Below are 17,869 nucleotides of genomic sequence, written 5' to 3'. Positions count from 1 at the left end.
GATGTTGGCATTGGCATGGTTTTGGCTTTACCACTGTTATGTTGCCACATTATTAGTATGTTATTGGTGTGGTGTTGGCTTTGATGTTGTGATGTTGGTGTGTTGTTGGTGTGTTATTGGCTTTGACCTACTGATGTTGGTGTGTTATTAACATGGTATTGGTGTATTGTTGGCTTTGATGTTGTGATGTTAGCTTTGATGGGATGTTGACATGTTATTGGTGTGCTATGTGCTGTTATAATGATGTCGATTTTGGCAGTATGGTGTTGGTGTGTTATTAGCATGCTATTGTGTTGTCATGATGGCTTTGATGTTGTGATATTAGAGTATATTGTCTAATGTATTGTCATGACATTGCAATGTTGGCGTGATGGTGTGCTGGTGGTATGATGTCTTATTGACATGATGTTGGCATGGTATTGGTGTGGTGTTGGTACAATATTGGCATGAATCATGTTCTTTGCCTATGGAACTTTTCCATCTTTTCTTTTTCTTCCTTCTTTGACTGATTGCATATACTTTCTGGGATAAGTTTTCTTCTCATGTCTCCAAAGTCAAGTATATGAATGTTCACTTGGGGCAGAACAATTATTTCCTTAGTTTGCTAAGACAAATAGCACATATATATTCTGAGACAATACTAGAACATATATTTATCATTTATCTGTGTTTTGATGAAAGATGATATACTCACAGAGTAGTGGGGAGATGGCAATCATGGAAGTATAAAGCACAAAAAAATCCCTCCAGCACAGTATCCTTGGGGTATACCCTTAGCCTAGCCCCTTGAGGTAGCAGTGGGCAAAACATTATAGCTAAGTTGTATAATTTTCTAGAATTTTTTTTAACATAAGAGGGCAACACTGATAGAATTCCCAGCAAGATGCTTCTGGCCAAAGGCCCAGCAATGTGATTGGTAGACTTGGGGAATTTAGACATCAAGATGATTGAGACATCAGTGGGCATTGAACACGGGCTGACTAGAACATTAATGTTCTAATAGCTGGGTATCTGTGGCTGATTAATGCAAGTTATTATTAGTAGTACTATTGTTATTATTATCGTATCTTGAGAAAAAAAACCCAGCAGTTGTTCTCACTCAGGGACCTTGACTGAAATGACCCATGAGACATCTAGAGTCACATCCAAGCTAAAATGCAATATCCATGGAAGACTGTCATAGAGAGTTTCTACTTGGAATTTGAGAATAAATGTAGAACAAAGATAATACAGTTCAGCTGAAACCCATTTTGTTCGCCCCTTTCCCAGTAATCATCTAAAATACATGTAAGGTGTAAATTATCCATCAGTCAAGTACTTAACAGACTACCACTGTTAGGTGTTGAGAAGAGCTAAGTAACTAAACACTTTGTGGAGTGAAAAAGACCCACAAATAACTTTTTCAGTGAAGAGGATACTGCGCTTTTGAGCCAAAGGAGAAGACTCTCTGGTTGTTACCAAGATTTCAAGACCTTGATTATTGGACTAGGGATGGATTGTGCCCCTGTCATCCGAGGACCAGCATCACCAAGCTCATTACCCACTGGTGACAGGGAATTGGATTTTCTCAGCCAAAACAAATCTTGAAGATCATCTTCCAAGTAAATTGTGACCTGTGTCAGTGGAGGGAGTACCTACACCAGTGAAATTATACATCTCCGAATGACTGATGCGTATGTACAATGGTTGTGGAATCTTTAGTGAAGTAGCACATTCTCAGTACTATGACTGCCATTGCTCACCTCTCAACCAAACTTGCACAAATAGAAACTATGGGAATTGGGCATGGGGAAGATCTGAGGGGGTGTGGCAGAGCTGGAAGCAACAATATTTAATAACAGACTCATACAAATGAAATGACAGAAAAGGAAGAATTAAAGGTAGCCACAAGATTTCAAAGATGAATTGTATGGTAGTGCCACAGACAGAAGTGGTGAAGTCTACAGAAGCAAGTAGTGGGAAAAATGAGTCTGGTTTTGAACAAATATAAATTGAAGAGACTGATGAATCTTGTAAGTTTCTGTGTAAAATATATATTAGGAATTAGCATGTCTCAGAATTTTCCTATAATTATTTTTCCATTTTCTACAGAGGGAGACTGAGTCATATGGTTACTTACCTAGAGATTGTACCAAAGTTACTTTAAGGAATAGATTTTCTTTGTTACATTCTAATTACCTTATGTTGCTTTCTACAAGGACTGTTTTTTTCCTTTTTTTCTTTTTTCTTCTTTTAATAGTAATGAGACAAGCTGTTGGGTAGCAAAAAGAGTAGGAGATAGGATGCCTAGGTCTGTGTCCTTCTTTGTCCAAGTTCTGTGACCTTGGGAAAGTTACATATCTATTTAAATATCTTTATGTGTTTCATATAACTTTATATCTCTGTATTTCAACTCCCTCCAATTTGAAATGAAAACACTCCATTAACTAGTCACTAGGGTCCCTTACAACTCTGCTTTTGCTCATCTAAACATATTTAAATTCATACAAGTCAATTTGTTGAGAATTTTTATTCTAAAACAATTTTTGTCCTTTATTTGTGGTTTCTTTTATTCTGATGTGCTTGTGACATTCAGGGTCTAAGTTGCCTGACTAAAATAATAGGTTATCAGCACAGTGGGGTGGGTGGTAATTTTATTTGATTAATTGGTCCTTTTTAAAAGACAATTTTAGGCCTGGAAGCTACCCTTCTGGCCTCATAAAACCATATGTACTTGCCAATCCATTGACACTGACCTCCTTGCTGCTCCCCACAAAAAAGACACTCCACTTTTCTGCTTGAAGCATTTTTTCTGACACTCCTTTTAAGGGGGGGAAACTTGAAGCCTACAGGGGCTAAATGACATGCCCAAGGTCACACAGGTAGTAAGTGATAGAGTCGGTATATTTCACTACATCATGATGCCTCTGTACTGAGTTCCATTTTTTTTCTTTATTTCTTGTTTCGAGGGATCTAAGTGGGAACTTTAGAACTCTGTTGTTGTTCAGTTGTTTTCACTAGTGTCTGACTCTCTGTGACCTCATTTGGGGTTTTCTTGACAAAGATACTGCAGCGGTTTGCCATTTCCTTCTTCAGTTCATTTTATAGATGAGGACACTGAGGCAAACAGGGTTATGTGACTTGCCCAGGGTCAAACAGTTGGTAAGTGTCTGAAGCCAGATTGAAACTCAGGAAGATGAGTCTCCCTCACTCCAGGCCCATCCTTCTATTTGCTGTGCCACACTAATACAGATCTATGAAGATAAGACAAGGAGTTCCTATCCATGGGACTGTAATCTAAATTAGTGATGATCAAAATCTCTCTCAAGTGGCCACTCAGAGCCCCATCTTAATTGCCCTTGACTGTGAGGCAGGCAGCCAGCCATCAGAAAATAGGGGAGGTTCAAAGCCCTGGATCATTTAGAGAAGCCAACCCAGAGAATAAGTGTGTTGCAACCAAGGCCGAAGTAGCTTCAAATTAAGTTGGAAGAAGAGACATACATCACTGTGTATCCCCTGGCATATCTTTTGTGACTATGTCTTGTGCTCAGCTTCAAAGTCTGTCTGGCTTTCAGTGGAATCTGAAAGACACGACCCTGACTTGGTTTCCTCATTTGTTTTTCTTCCACAAAGCATAACTATACAAAGAAGTTTGTTTAATTGTTTTACAGCTCTAACTGTAAGGAAGTTCTTCCTTATACTGAGTCAGATCTTGGCTCCTTATTCAATTCTATTCAACCAACATTTATATTAAGGCCATTCAAATCTCTGTCCAAACCTCATTCCTATCCAATCCAACAAATATTAAGTGCCTACTACAAGCAAAGTGAGAGGCAGCTTCAAAAAAAAAAAGTGACCAGCCTTTGAGTCAGAAAGACATAGATTCAAGTATTGTGTATGATACATACCTTTTCAGTCTTCTTATCCCTCACAGCCTGTTACTCTCCAATCCAATGAAACTAACTTCCTTGCTGTTCCATGAACAAAGCATTCCAAATCTCAGCTCCAGAGAATTTTCTCTAGCTGACCCTATGCCTATTATGCTTGTCTTCCTAATCTCCTGGCTACTTACTGCCTTCCCTGGCTTCCTTCAAGTCCCAACTAAAACCTACCTTTCCTAATCCCTCTAAATTCTAGTGCCCATCCTCTGTTAATTATTTCCTATTTATTCCATATATAGCTTGTTTGTACATGTTCATTTGTTTGTTATCTCCCTATTAAATTGTGAACTCTTTGAGAACAGACTGTATTTTGCCTTTTTTTCTCTGTCCCCATTGGTTAGCAATATCTGCTACATAGTAGGCTCTTAATAAATGCTTACTGACCAACTGTCACATGGACAAGTCATTGAAACTATAAGTTATAGACAATTTGTTGATCTGCATTAATCATAGGAATATGGATTCAGAGCTAGAAGGGACCTTAGAATTCACTGAGTCAAATTCCAGCCTTTTTAAAAATTGCAGTGGAGGCAGAGAGAGATTGTTTCTTGCCCAGGCTCACACAAGTGTCTGGAGTAGCATTTGAACTCAGGACTACCTAACCCCAAGCCTAGAATTCTTTCTACTACACTAAGAATTTCCATGCTAAGAGTCTCCTAGATGGATGAAATATCAAGCATATGACCTCATTCTTTCTACCTACACTCCTTACTCCCACCAAATTGTGCAAGGTAGTATACTAAGTGCTGGAGATGCCAAAGCAAAGTGAAAAACTCACTCCCTTCAAGGAGATTATATTGTCCTTGTGGGAGTCAAAATGGTAGCAGGTAAATAAGTTTACATGTGATTATTTGAGGAGGGAGAGAATATTGTTATACAGAGGTATCAGGAAAGGAGTCCTAATTGAGGAGAATAGTCTTAGAGATGAAAACAGCATTTCCAGACCTATGAAGACATTCCATGAGAAATGAATGCGATTTAAAAGATATAATTCCCTAGTACTATCATTTCTCTCATATTCATTATAGGAAAATACCTCTCCCCTCTTTGCAGTGTACGCAATTGTATAAGAAGACTACATTAAATTGGAATATCACTGAAGCTCTAGAGGGACACATTAGGAATAGCAAAAGAGACTATTTCATATGGAACTTCCTACAATTCTCCAAAGATATACCAATACACACTCCACTAACAAAACCTGAGATAAAATCTAGTATCACTAGAGTAGGGGAGAAAGAGTTGTTATTTTCAAGAATTAGGCTTCTGGATGCAATTAGGAACATAGACTGTTACAAAAATTTCATATTACCAGGTGGATGTGCCACCCCCCACCCCAGCACACATACAGACACAGGCAAACACTTCTATCCTAGGAAAAGATGTCCTGTTTACATAAAATATGCAAACAACTTATGATCTCTCATGTTAACCTCTTTTCTCTCTGTTTGCTCTTAATACTGAGCCAAACTTGTCTCTAGGTACCATTATTATAAGGCTAGTTCTCCTTTTCTTTCACAAATTATTTATCAAAATAGAAGACTTCCATATTCATGACAACTGAGACCTGTGCTCTTCTTACAGTAGTGCTCTACCATAGTTAAATCAAATGTATAATCTACTGGAAAAGTGTAGGATTCCTATTGGGTAAAAGCCATAGAAACTTTAACTCTGTGAAAGGTGGAACTCCAAATCTGTTAGAAATCATAACTTAGATACTAAATCATAACTTAGACACTGAGTCATAACTTAAGATACCATGGCCTATGAAAGCCAAAACAAGAATGTCATGACCTGTATGTGACTGGTCTATGATCGATACACAAACTTATTTGGGCATAACATTGGCTTAACTCCCAAGCTCATTACTAAGCAGAAAGCTGAAAATATCCACCAATCAGTAGTGATGCACTCCCTTGCTCCTCCTCCCTTTATCTGTTGTCTACAATTACCATGGGGATTTTGGAAATGGCTCTTATTTTCATAAATTTGACTCAGTTTTCTGTATGTTTGAGAAATGAGACCTTTATCAGAGAAACTTGCTTTAATTTTTTTTCACAGTTACTATTGCTAATTTCATTTCCCTTCATACTCTTCCCTTCCATCCCTGTTTACTCTATGCTCTCTCTCTCTCCTTTACCTTGTCCCTCCTCAAAAGTGTTTTATTTCTGACTACCCCTTCCTCCAATCTTCCCTCTCTTCTATCACCCCCTTTTTTATCCCCTTTCCCTCCTACTTTCCTTTGGGTAAGATAGATTTATATAACCAATTGCATTTGTATGTTCTTCCCTCTTTGAGCCAATTCTGATGAGACTAAGGTTCACTCACTCCCCCTCAATTCCCCTCTCTTCCCCTCCATTGTAAAAGTTTTTTCTTGACTCTTTTATGTGAAATAATTTACCCCATTCTGTCTCTCCCTTTCTCTTTATCCCAGTACATTTCTTTCTCATCTCTTAATTTTATATTTTAGATACCATCCCTTCATATTGAACTCACACCTGTGCCCTCTATCTATATATACTCCTTCTAACTACCTTAATAATGAGAAAGGTCTTATGAGTTACAAATATTATCTTCCCATGTAGGAATGTAAACAGTTCAACCTTATTAAGTCCCTTATGATGTCTCTTTCCTGTTTACCTTTTCATGCTTCCCTTGAGTCTTGTATTCTGTTCAGCTCTGGTCTTTTAATAAAGAATGATTGAAAGTCCTCTACATCACTGAATGTCCATTTTTTCCCTGAAGAACTATTTTCAGTTTTGTTGGTTAGGTGATTCTTGGTTGTAATCTTAGTTCCTTTGCCCTCCGGAATATCATATTCAAGCCCTCTGATCCTTTAATGTAGAAGCTGTTAAATTTTGTGTTATCCTGATTGTGGCTCCATGATACTTGTGTTGTTTCTTTTTGGCTGCTTGCAATATTTTCTCTTCGACCTGGGAATTCTTCAATTTGGCTATCATATTCCTAGGGGTTTTCCTTTGGGGATCTCTTTCAGGAAGGATTGGTGGATTCTTTCAATTTCTATTTTACCGTCTGGTTCTAGCATATCAGGGAAGTTTTCCTTGATAATTTCTTGAAACATGATATCTAGTCTCTTTTTTTTTGATCATGGCTTTCAGGTAGTCCAATAGTTTTTAAATTATCTCTCCTAGATCTATTTTCCAGGTCAGTTGTTTTTCCAATGAGATATTTCACAATGTCTTCTATTTTTAATTATTTTGGCTTTGTTTTACTGTTCCTTGATTTCTCAGGAGGTCGTTAGCTTCCATTTGCTGCATTCTAACTTTTAAGGAATTATTTCCTTCAGTGAGCTTTTGGACCTTCTTTTTGTATTTGGTCAATTCTGCTTTTTAAGGCTTTCTTCTCATTGGCATTTTGGACCTCTTTTGCCATTTAGCCTAATGTGTTTTTTAAGATGTTATTTTCTTCAGTATTTATGTGTGTGTTTATGTGTGTGTGTGTGTGTGTGTGTGTGTGTGTGTGTGTCCTTTATCAAGCTGTTGACTTGTTTTTCATGATTTTCTTGCATCAATCTCATTTCTTTTCCCAATTTTCCTCTACATGGCTTACTTGATTTTAAAAATCTGTTTTGAACTCTTTCCACAGCCCAAGAGCAATTCATATTTTTTTATTGGGAGCCTTGAATGTAGGAGCTTTGACTTTGTTGTTTCATTCTGAGCATGTGTTTTGTTCTTCCTTGTTACCATAATAACTTTCTATAGTCAGAGGTTTTATTTTTTTTCTCCATTGTTTGCTCATTTCCCCAGCCTGTTATTTGACTTTTAACTATTTGTTAAAGTAGAGCTCTGCTTCTAGGCTGGAGGGTGAACTGTCCCAAGCTTTAGTGGTTTCATGCAGCTGTTTTCAGAGATACTCCTGGGAACCTATAAGTCTTCATTTTTTCCAAGGTGTTATGATCTAAGGAGAGGTATTCGCTACACTCCTGGCCTGTGCCCTGTCTGTGAGCAACCATAAGAACTCTTTCTGCCCTGGAACTGTGAGGAGGGCTCCTCTCCATGGGGGCCGCAAGCTTTGCTATGCTAGTGCTCCTCCTTGCCCTGGGACTGCCTTCCAGGACTGGGACCCAGATCTGAGTGTGGACAAAGCAACTGAGTCCTGCCTCAGTGCTAGCAAAAAGATCCCTGAAATCTCCTTCTGACCAGTTGTTTGACTGACTCCCTTACTGTCTGTGGTCTGTGAGCCAAGAGCTCTGGGAAAAGCTGCTGCCACTGCTGATTCAGTCACTCTCAAGGCCTGCTTCTGGTTCGCTGGGGATAGGGCTGTGCTGGCACGGCCTGTGCTGGATTGTGCTCCATTCTCACCCAGGTGTGATGGACCCTTCCTGCTGATTTTCTAAGGTGGATTCTATGGGCTGAGAGGTGTGGAAACCACCACTGCTACCAGTGATTCAGTCCTCTGGAGGCCTGTTCCAGGTTTGCTGGGACCTGGTCTGTTGGCCTATGCTAGACTGCTCACTCCTCTCTCACCCTGGTGCAACAGACCTTTCCTTCTGACCTTCCAAGTTTCTTGGGCTGGAATTTTTTTTCATTCAGTCTTTTTGTGTATTCTGCTGCCCTAGAATTTGTTTAGAGTCATTTTTTAAAGTTATTCAGAAGGGTTTGGGGAGAGCTCAGAAGAGTCCCTGCTTTTACCCAACATCTTGACTCCATCTTCCTGAGAATATTTGTGAAGCATTTAGCAGAGTATCTGGCATATGGTAGATGCTTACTCAATGCTTATTTCCTCTCCTCCCCTTCTTCTCTTCCTCATCCTTCCCTTTCTCTTAACCATTTTCCTTTTCAGTCTAGCAGGCCATTCTCTATAACTAGTATTTCCTTCATTATTTCTAACTATTGAAATTATTCCCCCTTTAAAACTTTCAAGGCTAAGCAGTATAGGGTACTAGAAAAAAATGGATTTGGAATAAGATAGCGTGAGTTTGAACCTTGACCTTGATATTCATTACCTGCATAACCATGGATAACTTCTCTTAGCCTCAGTTTCCTAATATGTAAAATGAGAGGGTTGGATTAGATGGTCTCTAAGGTACTTTCCAGCTCTAAAGAGTTGTCACTTTTTCCACAAAGCCTTCCTGAATCACAGTTTAGAAGTAGTCCCTCCCTTCCAAATTTTCTCATATCTTTGTTGATACTCCAATATCCATTGATCATATTCAAATATATGTACACAAACATATCTGTAATGTTGTATTGTATGTGTCCAATCCACATGTGACCAAGGAGATCAGGATACTGGAGAAGTATGTATGATTGTATGTCCTACCAGCAGCAATGAGGAACCTATGGCCTTGAGGCCCTTTGACTTAATCCAAACTTCACAGAACAAATCCTCTTAAAGAAAAGTATTTGTTCTGCAAAACTTGGACTCAGTCAAAAGGCTACAACCAAGGACCCAGAAGGCCGCAGATTGCCCCTCTCTTCCCTAGCCTCTTCCTTGACCTTCCCCCCTTTTAGAGATTTGTCCTGATCTTGGGACTGATGGAAAATCTGACTTTGTCAAACTTTTCCTGATCTTTATCCTTTCATTTAGTGGGATGGAGAAAAGGTTTTCAAAGCTTGGAAGAAGAACATGGCAACCAATATGTGATCATCAGTACTAGACTCCAGAATGAGTCATGAAGCATGCTGAAATCCTTTTGGCCTGTAGATAGAGATTGGTGATTTCTTTCATTTCTTTCTCCCTTCCCTTTTCCTTTCTTTCCCTAAAAGGACAGTCCATACCTCAGAGCCTGTCTCCCTCCTTATCTTTGTTCATAAAAGTTTGTTTACCTTTATGTGTTTAAACAAATTATGTCTTTAAACAGGGTTTGTTCTGCCTCTTAAGATAACCAATGTGATGAAAGCTATTAAACACATGTTGCCAAACTGTGTTGATGATGCAAGGAAAGAATGAGAAACCAATGGAGTGCCTGGGAGGGGACAGAGAGAAAAAGATTAAAAGTTGTAGTGTTTTCTCAGAACAGCAACCTTGGCTTAGGGTTTGACCAAGAAAAGCTATTGAACCTTGTTTACAACTTCCCAGGACAGAGTGAATACTTTTGCTAAGATAGACTGGCACTGAGATGGGCAGCCATCATTTTTACTCCTATGGTCGGATTTGAAATAAAAAATAGTCCTCCAAAGAGGAGGGATAAAGGGAATGGCAGAAGGGAGAATCATGATTCAAGGAAAGGTAGATAGGTGGGAGTCATGGTGGCATATTGACAATCCAGTAGCACCACCATAGCACTAAACAAACCACTGTCATATATCATATTACCCACTAGATTGCTAGCTTTTTTTCAATCTTTACATCTCCAGCATCTTGTACAGTGCTCTGTATGTAGTGAGCAATTAATATTCATTGTTGTTATTGTTGTTTGGTCATTTTTCAGTCATGTCTGACTCTTCATGACCCCATTTGGAGTTTTCTTGGCAAAGATACTGGACTAGTTAGCCATTTCCTTCTCTAGCTTATTTTACAGATGAAGAAACTCAAGTAAATGGGGTTAAGTGTCTTGCAAAGTGATTTGAACTGAGGAAGATGAGTCTTCCTGACTCCAGGTCTGTCACTCTATCTACTGCACCACCTAGCTGCTCTAATTAATATTTACCATTCCCTCATTCTTGCATGTGGTACCATGAGAATAAGAGTTGCAGAAAATGATGTATCTGAGAAGATATTTCTATCAAGTTTCCAAATGTTCATGGTGTTGAACACAAGTGGATTTCTGCAAAGATGGACTGCCTGGAATGATGAAGCGATGAAAAATGGGTGACAGATGCAAGAAAGGATGGGAATCTGGCCAAAGTGGGGACTACAATCTAGATCATCCAAACAAGAATCTGAGTGAATGTCTGGTGGCCAACTACAAACATATAAAATTTTAATTGAAATGCTGAAGAGAGATCCAGGATAAGGGGACCTGAAAAAAAGGCCATAAGCTTGTAAGCTCCTTGAGGACAGGGATTGTCTTTTGCCTTTTTATATTCCAGCACTTAGCACAGTGCCTGGCTGTTGTTGTTTGTCCTTTGTTCTTGAACAGGACCATGACATCAGGGAAGTGATACCATGAAAGGCAAGTGAATTGGATTTAAGTGAGGGAGGGCTGTGCAAAGTCACCAGACTCACTTTCTCTTCCAGAGCCATCTGGATCCAGTAGCCAGATATAGATCAGGACGACTGGAGATGGCCCTGGATTCAGTGGGAGACCTTGGCCTTTTTAAGCTCAGACTAAAGACTAAGGTCTCAGTTTGACTGAGGCAATGCTTATTCAGTGATTAAAGGTAGGCAAGAAATAAGGCAGAGAATGACTATTACCTAACTAAAAAAAAAATCAGTCTGCCGACAAGAAGACCATCAGGGTTTCTGCATGAAACAAAAACAATGCTAATTACACTCACTCTAAGCTAATGAGGACCCAAACAACGTCCAAATTGGGCTTGGCCTGGGACCTATTGGTGGTCACTCAATGAGAGCCAGGGTGATTTGGATTTAAGGCATGGTCCTTAAGAAAGAAATGTAGCTGGTAAACACAAAATTCATATTCTTTTGGGCAGAGCACCCGTAAAAAAGAGTATGATACCTTATATGGATAGAGGGAAGAAAAAGGAAGAAAGAGTGAGCGATCTGTTGCCTAATTGGTGAGTTCCAGTTGGGTCCCCAGTGGGGCAGCTCCTGCTACTACTCACAGAGGTTGCTACTTGTCCTTCGTTCTCAAAGACGACCATGACATCAGGGAGGTGATGCCATGACATGCAAGTGAATTGGATTTAAGTGAGGGAGAGCTGTATAAAGTCACCAGACTCACTTTCTCCTCTGGAACTAACTGGGTCTAGTGGCAAGATATAGATCAGGATGACAGGAGATGGTCCCTTGAGCATCTGCTTTATGCCAGGCACTGTGCATTTCTATTTTGGAGACTTGGAAATAGAAAGACCTCATATTCTGAGGACTAGACCTGAAAAGGACCTTAGGGATAATACAGTAGTTATTAGCTTTGTGTCTTATGCTCCTCAGAGAAATATTTACATTTGTTGTTCAGTCATTTCAGTCATGTCTGTCTCTTCATGACCCCATTTGGATTTTTCTTGGCACAGATACTGGTGTGATTTGTCATTTTGTTCTCCAGCTCACCTTTTAGATAAAGAAACTGAGGCAAATGGGTTTAAGTGATATTCCCAGTGTTGCACAGCTAGTAAATGTCTGAGGCTTCATTTAAACTTGGGAAGAGGAGTCTTCCTGACTGCAGGCCCAGTACTCTATCCACTGTCCCACATAGCTGCCTGCAAATGTTTACATATGTTGTCTCATTTGATCATCATAACAGCCTTGTAAGTTAGGTATTATTATTACCATCCCCATTTTACAGATAAAAAGAAATTGACACTGAGAAAGGTTACATTACTTGTCCAGGGTCACACATGTAAATATCTAAGCAACTTCTCTCTCTCTCTCTCTCTCTCTCTCTCTCTCTCTCTCTCTCTCTCTCTCTCTCTCTCTCTCCCTCCTCTCTCTCTCTCTCTCTCTCTCTCTCTCTCTCTCTCTCTAATATATATATATATATATATATATAGATATAGATATAGATATAGATATATCTACATATATATATGTACATACACACATATATATGTAATATAGGTATAGATATAGATATAGATATAGATATAGATATATAAAATCTTAAATTGATTGAATACCAAGGAGCACATGAACACTAGTTATAGTTTATTAGGATGATTACTGGAACTGGACATAATAGCACAGCATGTCAGATTTACATGAAGTGACAAGTCATTCTTTTCATACAGGATAGGTTACTATTATCTTCACATATAAAACTCTGATGACATCACTTTGGTGGTAAGCAAGCAGGATCAGGAGCAAAGCCTGTTCTAAAGAGCATAAGAGGTAAATACAGTGTTCACAATTTAAATTGAAGAGAACTGTAGGGCAAATGTCAGGGACCAATATAATTCTTATGATTATGTTCTACAAGGTTACCTATTATTCAAGATAAGCATCCCAGAGTTATGCTTACTGACATCTGAGCTTTAAAATTATATTCGTGTGACTCCTTATCACTTGAGTAGGATTTTTTTTCTTACATTGTTCTAGAATTTTTGTTTTTTTTACTCACTCAAATAATAAGGAATATGTTTCAAATTGAAGATATTAGCAGGGACACATTTAAAAAATATATTTTCCATGAATGAAACATACCAGGGAGGTCAAAATGGGTTGTTTAATTTTATATAAATTTTAAGGACATTTCATTCTATTTAAATTTCTCATGCAATTAGAATCACAACCTTCTCTTCCTCTTCCCTCCTTTCTCTCACAAATGGAAATTGGACAGGATAAAATGAGCAAAATTCCCAAATGAACCCAGTTAACAAGAGCAGCAACCTTAAAAGAATGCATAACTGTGTGATGCTAAACACAAATTGTTTTTCTTTTCACTGCTTTTAGCACAGTGTGCCACTTGCTATTTTTCTGTAACTGTTGGTTTCTAAATCTTTGTTGAAATGAAAAACTGCTATCTTCATCCTCGGCCTCAGAGATGATCTCCATCTTCTGAATGATGAGCTTGACGAGCTCATGCTGTTTCTCCAGGAGCAAAGCAAGATCCTTCAGCCTAAGGGGACATGCACAATTTACTCATTTATTTTTAAGTTGAATTTTCTTTCAGCTTAGTGACTGAGCTACAGCAATAGCTGGGACTCCATCTCTCTTCTCAATCCAGTCAAAAACTCATTTCCAAGTCATTCCTCCCCAGTTGCTTATTTCAAAAGGCAAGGAATCTGAGAGGAAGGTAGCATATATGATAACCTGGGGCATCTGAGCTTTGTTTAGTTAACTATAAGTTAGGAAAGATAAGCTAATCAAAAGTGAACCATTCAAACAAAATGATTTCTGCCTTAATGTTTAGATCCAATAGAGCAAGCTGGTGCTTTCTCTATGACAGATTCTTTCTCAAGCAGCAATTTTATCATTTGAGTGTTCCCAGAAGAGAGATTCATTGCATTTTGCCACATGGTCCTTATGAAGTTGTGAGCTTACAATGAAGGAATACATAATGTTCATCAAGTCCTTTCAAACTTGTTTTCTAAAAACCATATCACCATGGCATGTGCACTTAAATAAAATGCCTATATAAATACCTTTTCCTAAATATTTTTAAAATGATTCCTTATAAATAAATGTAGAAAGCTTGTGCATAGATGAAATTCAAAGACCAAATCCCCAGAAAAGCACCTTTCAGTTCCACTTTAGTTCCATCATATCCACATTGATATTACCAATATCAGTGAATTGAACAACAGGTTCCCTGACACTAATCCACAATTACTCATGAGGTTATTTGATATGGAAGGAGAAGCAAAAATAATACCTGTATTTCTGCTTCAAAACTTCAACTTCTAAAGTCTTATCAGCATACTGTGTTTCTGGTTTTGTATACTGAGTACAAAAACAATACTGGAATAGACTCTGTGGGATAAAACAAGGCAATTAAACCATCACTTGGTTATACTAGTTAGCACTATATGAGATAGTAATTTGCTAAAATTATCAGCACACTTTGAGTAAAATGATATTAAATGACAAATTCACATGGTAAATTGTGTTATGAAATTGTGCCATAAATGATTATCAACATTTTCCCAATCAGGTTTAAATAGTTGTAAGAGTATTTATTGCTGAGAAGTTTTCACTGAAGAGGGAAGAAGTGATCTTTCATCTTGTCTGTAACAAGAATGCACACTGAGAGTAAGAAGAACAATAAGCAAATAATAGGATGTGCCTTATATATGTTATAGAAGAGTATGCCAGGTTCATTTTCTTCAAGTCTTCTATAAACTATTACATGAAATTAGATAAGTGTATGTGGCTATGTTCTGATATAATTTTAGGCAAGACTATAAACAGAACCTTCACTAATTAACGTCCTATCTGCCTTTGCTTTTTTCAAACCTGCTAATTATTAGAACTAAATTCTTCTAAAACCATTACTGATTGCCAGTGAATTCTTGACTTTCACAAGGATGTTATATATAATGTCTAATGTTTTGCATTAAAGCAGAGGCTTTGACCAAGTTGGCATTTTAGTGACAAAGTTGGCATTAGAATCCAGCTGTTAGAATTCCAGGTCAATATTTATTGAGTCAATACATTCCCCTGTATGATCCTGTACATGTTAATGTTGAGGAACAAATGTATGAAAATTATACTTTTAAAAGGATATGAATTTAAATATTAACATTGTAGGTTTTTTCCTCTTGGTCCCTAGGTTTAAAGCAATTATACTTGAATGAATGAGCTAGCTCAATAAGTCACTTTAACTATGAATTATACCTTTTAATCTCTTTGGGTCACATTTGTCAACTATGCCAGAATAATGATCACTCACTATTAGGGATATCGTGAAAATTAATATATTCAGCCCCATCATGTAGAAGAGAGCAAATAACTGAGTTTGGGAAGGTTCTTTATAGACTTATTTAAATCCATTTTAATCACCTCTTCTTATCGATTTCATATCATCCTCATGACTTGAGCTAATGTACCTTTTTTTTTAAAGGGTAATTACTTCCTTCCCACAGACAGGGTTAGTTTCAAAGTCCAAAAAAGAAATCCTGAAAGACAACACCATATAAATGTGAAGCACTATAACTTTATTATGATTGCATGCATTTACCATAATTCCAAAGTGCCTCCTCCTGTTAGGATACACAGTGATCGATTCCTGGTCCACCTTACTTAGGAACCAATACGGTAATTTTTTCTCTAAACTGGTATGAAGTTTCACCTAACATATAATAATATAGCAAAAATATACTCATTAGCATGATCATTTAAAATGTTACATGTAGTTTAATGATAAAACTTAGCTGGAATTCATTACATTATCCTATTATTTGAAATCACCTAAGAAGTTATTCTCCTCTTTTCCTTCAGCTCTACTTTACCCTTGCTACTCTTCTAGGTACCCACCCCAATCCCCATCTTTTACCTCATTCCATAGTATCCATCCAATACATAGCACATGGTAGAAGGATGGGCTAATAAGGGAGAATAGACAAAGGAGGGAAAAGTCAGTCTCTTTTTCCTCTATCTCCCTTTCCTTGGAGAATTCACTCATTTTCAGGGCTTTTAATATGATGTCTAAGACAATGATTCCCATATCACTATATGTATCTCACCTCTTCCAAGGTCAATGCCATCTACCCTGTTACTCTACCCCCCCACCTACACACACACACACACACACACACACACACACACACACACACACCCCTGAATCACTATCTGGCCTTTCCATTTGCCATGAATTAAATAAGCACAAGAATCCTCATTTATGTATTCTCTTCCAATTAGAATATGAACTCCTTAAGGACAGAGACAATCTTGATATATCCTCAGCACTTAGCAGAGTACTTTGCATATAAAAAGTATTTAAACAATGCTTTTCTGCTCCATTCCATTCTGTCTTGCCCTTTTACATGCTCTGCAGTGGTCTATCTGCAATAACCCATAGGACATCCCCGCTTATATGTACTATCATCAACAAAGGCAACAAAGACATAAACAAGACAAACTACCATCTTCCCATGAAGCCATTTTAATAAGTTTCTCAATTATGGCATCATTCACCCAAGTGCATAATTTTGGAACTATCATTGACTGTTCCCTTTTCTTTTTATTATGTGAGAGGCAGTGTGGCACAGTTGATAGAGAACCAGCCTTAGAGCCAAAAAAGACCTGGATTCAAGTTGTCTCTGTGAAATATACTGGCTTTGTGAGACTGAGAAAGTTACATAACCAATCAGGTAAGACTGTGCCAGCACATTATCAAAAACATGAGTTTTCTCATCAAGGAGTTCCTAATAATAATAATAACAATAACATTAACTAGAATTTATATATCACTTTATGGTTTATAAAGTACTGCACATATAATTTCATTTGATCCTCATAACAATGCTGTAAGATTGGTGTTGTCATTTTTATTGTTGAGTTGTTTCAGTCATGTCCAACTCTCTGTGAACCTATTTGGGGTTTTCTTGGCAAAGATACTATAAGTGGTTTGAGGAAACTGAGGCAAATAGGGTTAAGTGACCTGCCCGGATTCATGCAGCTAGTAAGTGTGTGAGGCCAGATTTGAATTCTGGTCCTTCAGACTCAAGGGCTGACACTGTATCTACTGAGTCACCTAACTACCCAGGGTTCTGTCATTATCCCCATTTTATACGTGAGGAAACTGAGCCTGAGAGAAGTTAAGTGATTTGCTTGGGGATGTACTTGCCGGTAAGTGTTTGAGGCAGGATTTGAACTCAACATCTTTCTGATTCTGAGTTGCACTCCCTATTCTCTATTCAACAATAGGTCAAATCTACCTGTTATGCAGCACAAAGCTCATGAAGCATCTTCCTCACAATAAGTTTGAGGGCAGAAATATTCCCATTTTACTGATGAGGAAATGGATTTCCAGAGAAGCCATTTGCCTAGGGTCATACATTATAAACAGCCCTTACTAGGAATAACACTTGTATGTAGGCTTCCTTAGTCTAGCACTCTTCACCATCTCAAATATGTCCAAACAGTAGCTGTGTTCTAGTGATTATTCTTTTGCAATGTCACACAGATTTAATTTTTCTATTACAATTCCACTACTACCATCTTTGTTCAGCCAGTCAACAAATACTTATTAAATATTATGTGTGAGGTACTTGGCTAAACAATGAGGGTCAATACCACTACTACCACCATATCCCTGCCTTCAAGTATCTTAAATTTTAATGGTAGAAATAACATGAATATATATATATATATGTATATATATATATACACACATATACACATATACGTATAATATATGTGTGTGTGTGTAATACATATATACATATATGTGTGTGTGTGTGTGTGTGTGTGTGTGTGTGTGTGTG

The 17,869-nt window shown here is 37.9% G+C and overlaps 1 protein-coding gene across 1 annotated transcript in view; it reads right to left on the bottom strand.

The window, feature by feature from the left end:
* Window positions 1-13,358: 13,358 nt before the first annotated feature.
* The window catches only part of TRPA1 (transient receptor potential cation channel subfamily A member 1), a 75,260-nt gene continuing 70,749 nt past the window's right edge, over window positions 13,359-17,869 (bottom strand). The window contains exons 25-27 of the mRNA XM_020971045.1: window positions 15,622-15,732; window positions 14,317-14,414; window positions 13,359-13,560 (exon numbers count right to left, since the gene is read on the bottom strand). Of these exons, the coding sequence (XP_020826704.1) occupies window positions 13,359-13,560; window positions 14,317-14,414; window positions 15,622-15,732 (411 nt within the window). The remainder of the gene's footprint in view (window positions 13,561-14,316; window positions 14,415-15,621; window positions 15,733-17,869) is intronic.

Source organism: Phascolarctos cinereus, unplaced genomic scaffold (assembly GCF_003287225.1).
Source record: "Phascolarctos cinereus isolate Bilbo 61053 unplaced genomic scaffold, phaCin_HiC Scaffold_4;HRSCAF=312, whole genome shotgun sequence".
Classification (NCBI taxonomy): Eukaryota; Metazoa; Chordata; class Mammalia; order Diprotodontia; family Phascolarctidae; genus Phascolarctos; species Phascolarctos cinereus.
This window is presented reverse-complemented; position numbering and strand designations above follow the sequence as displayed.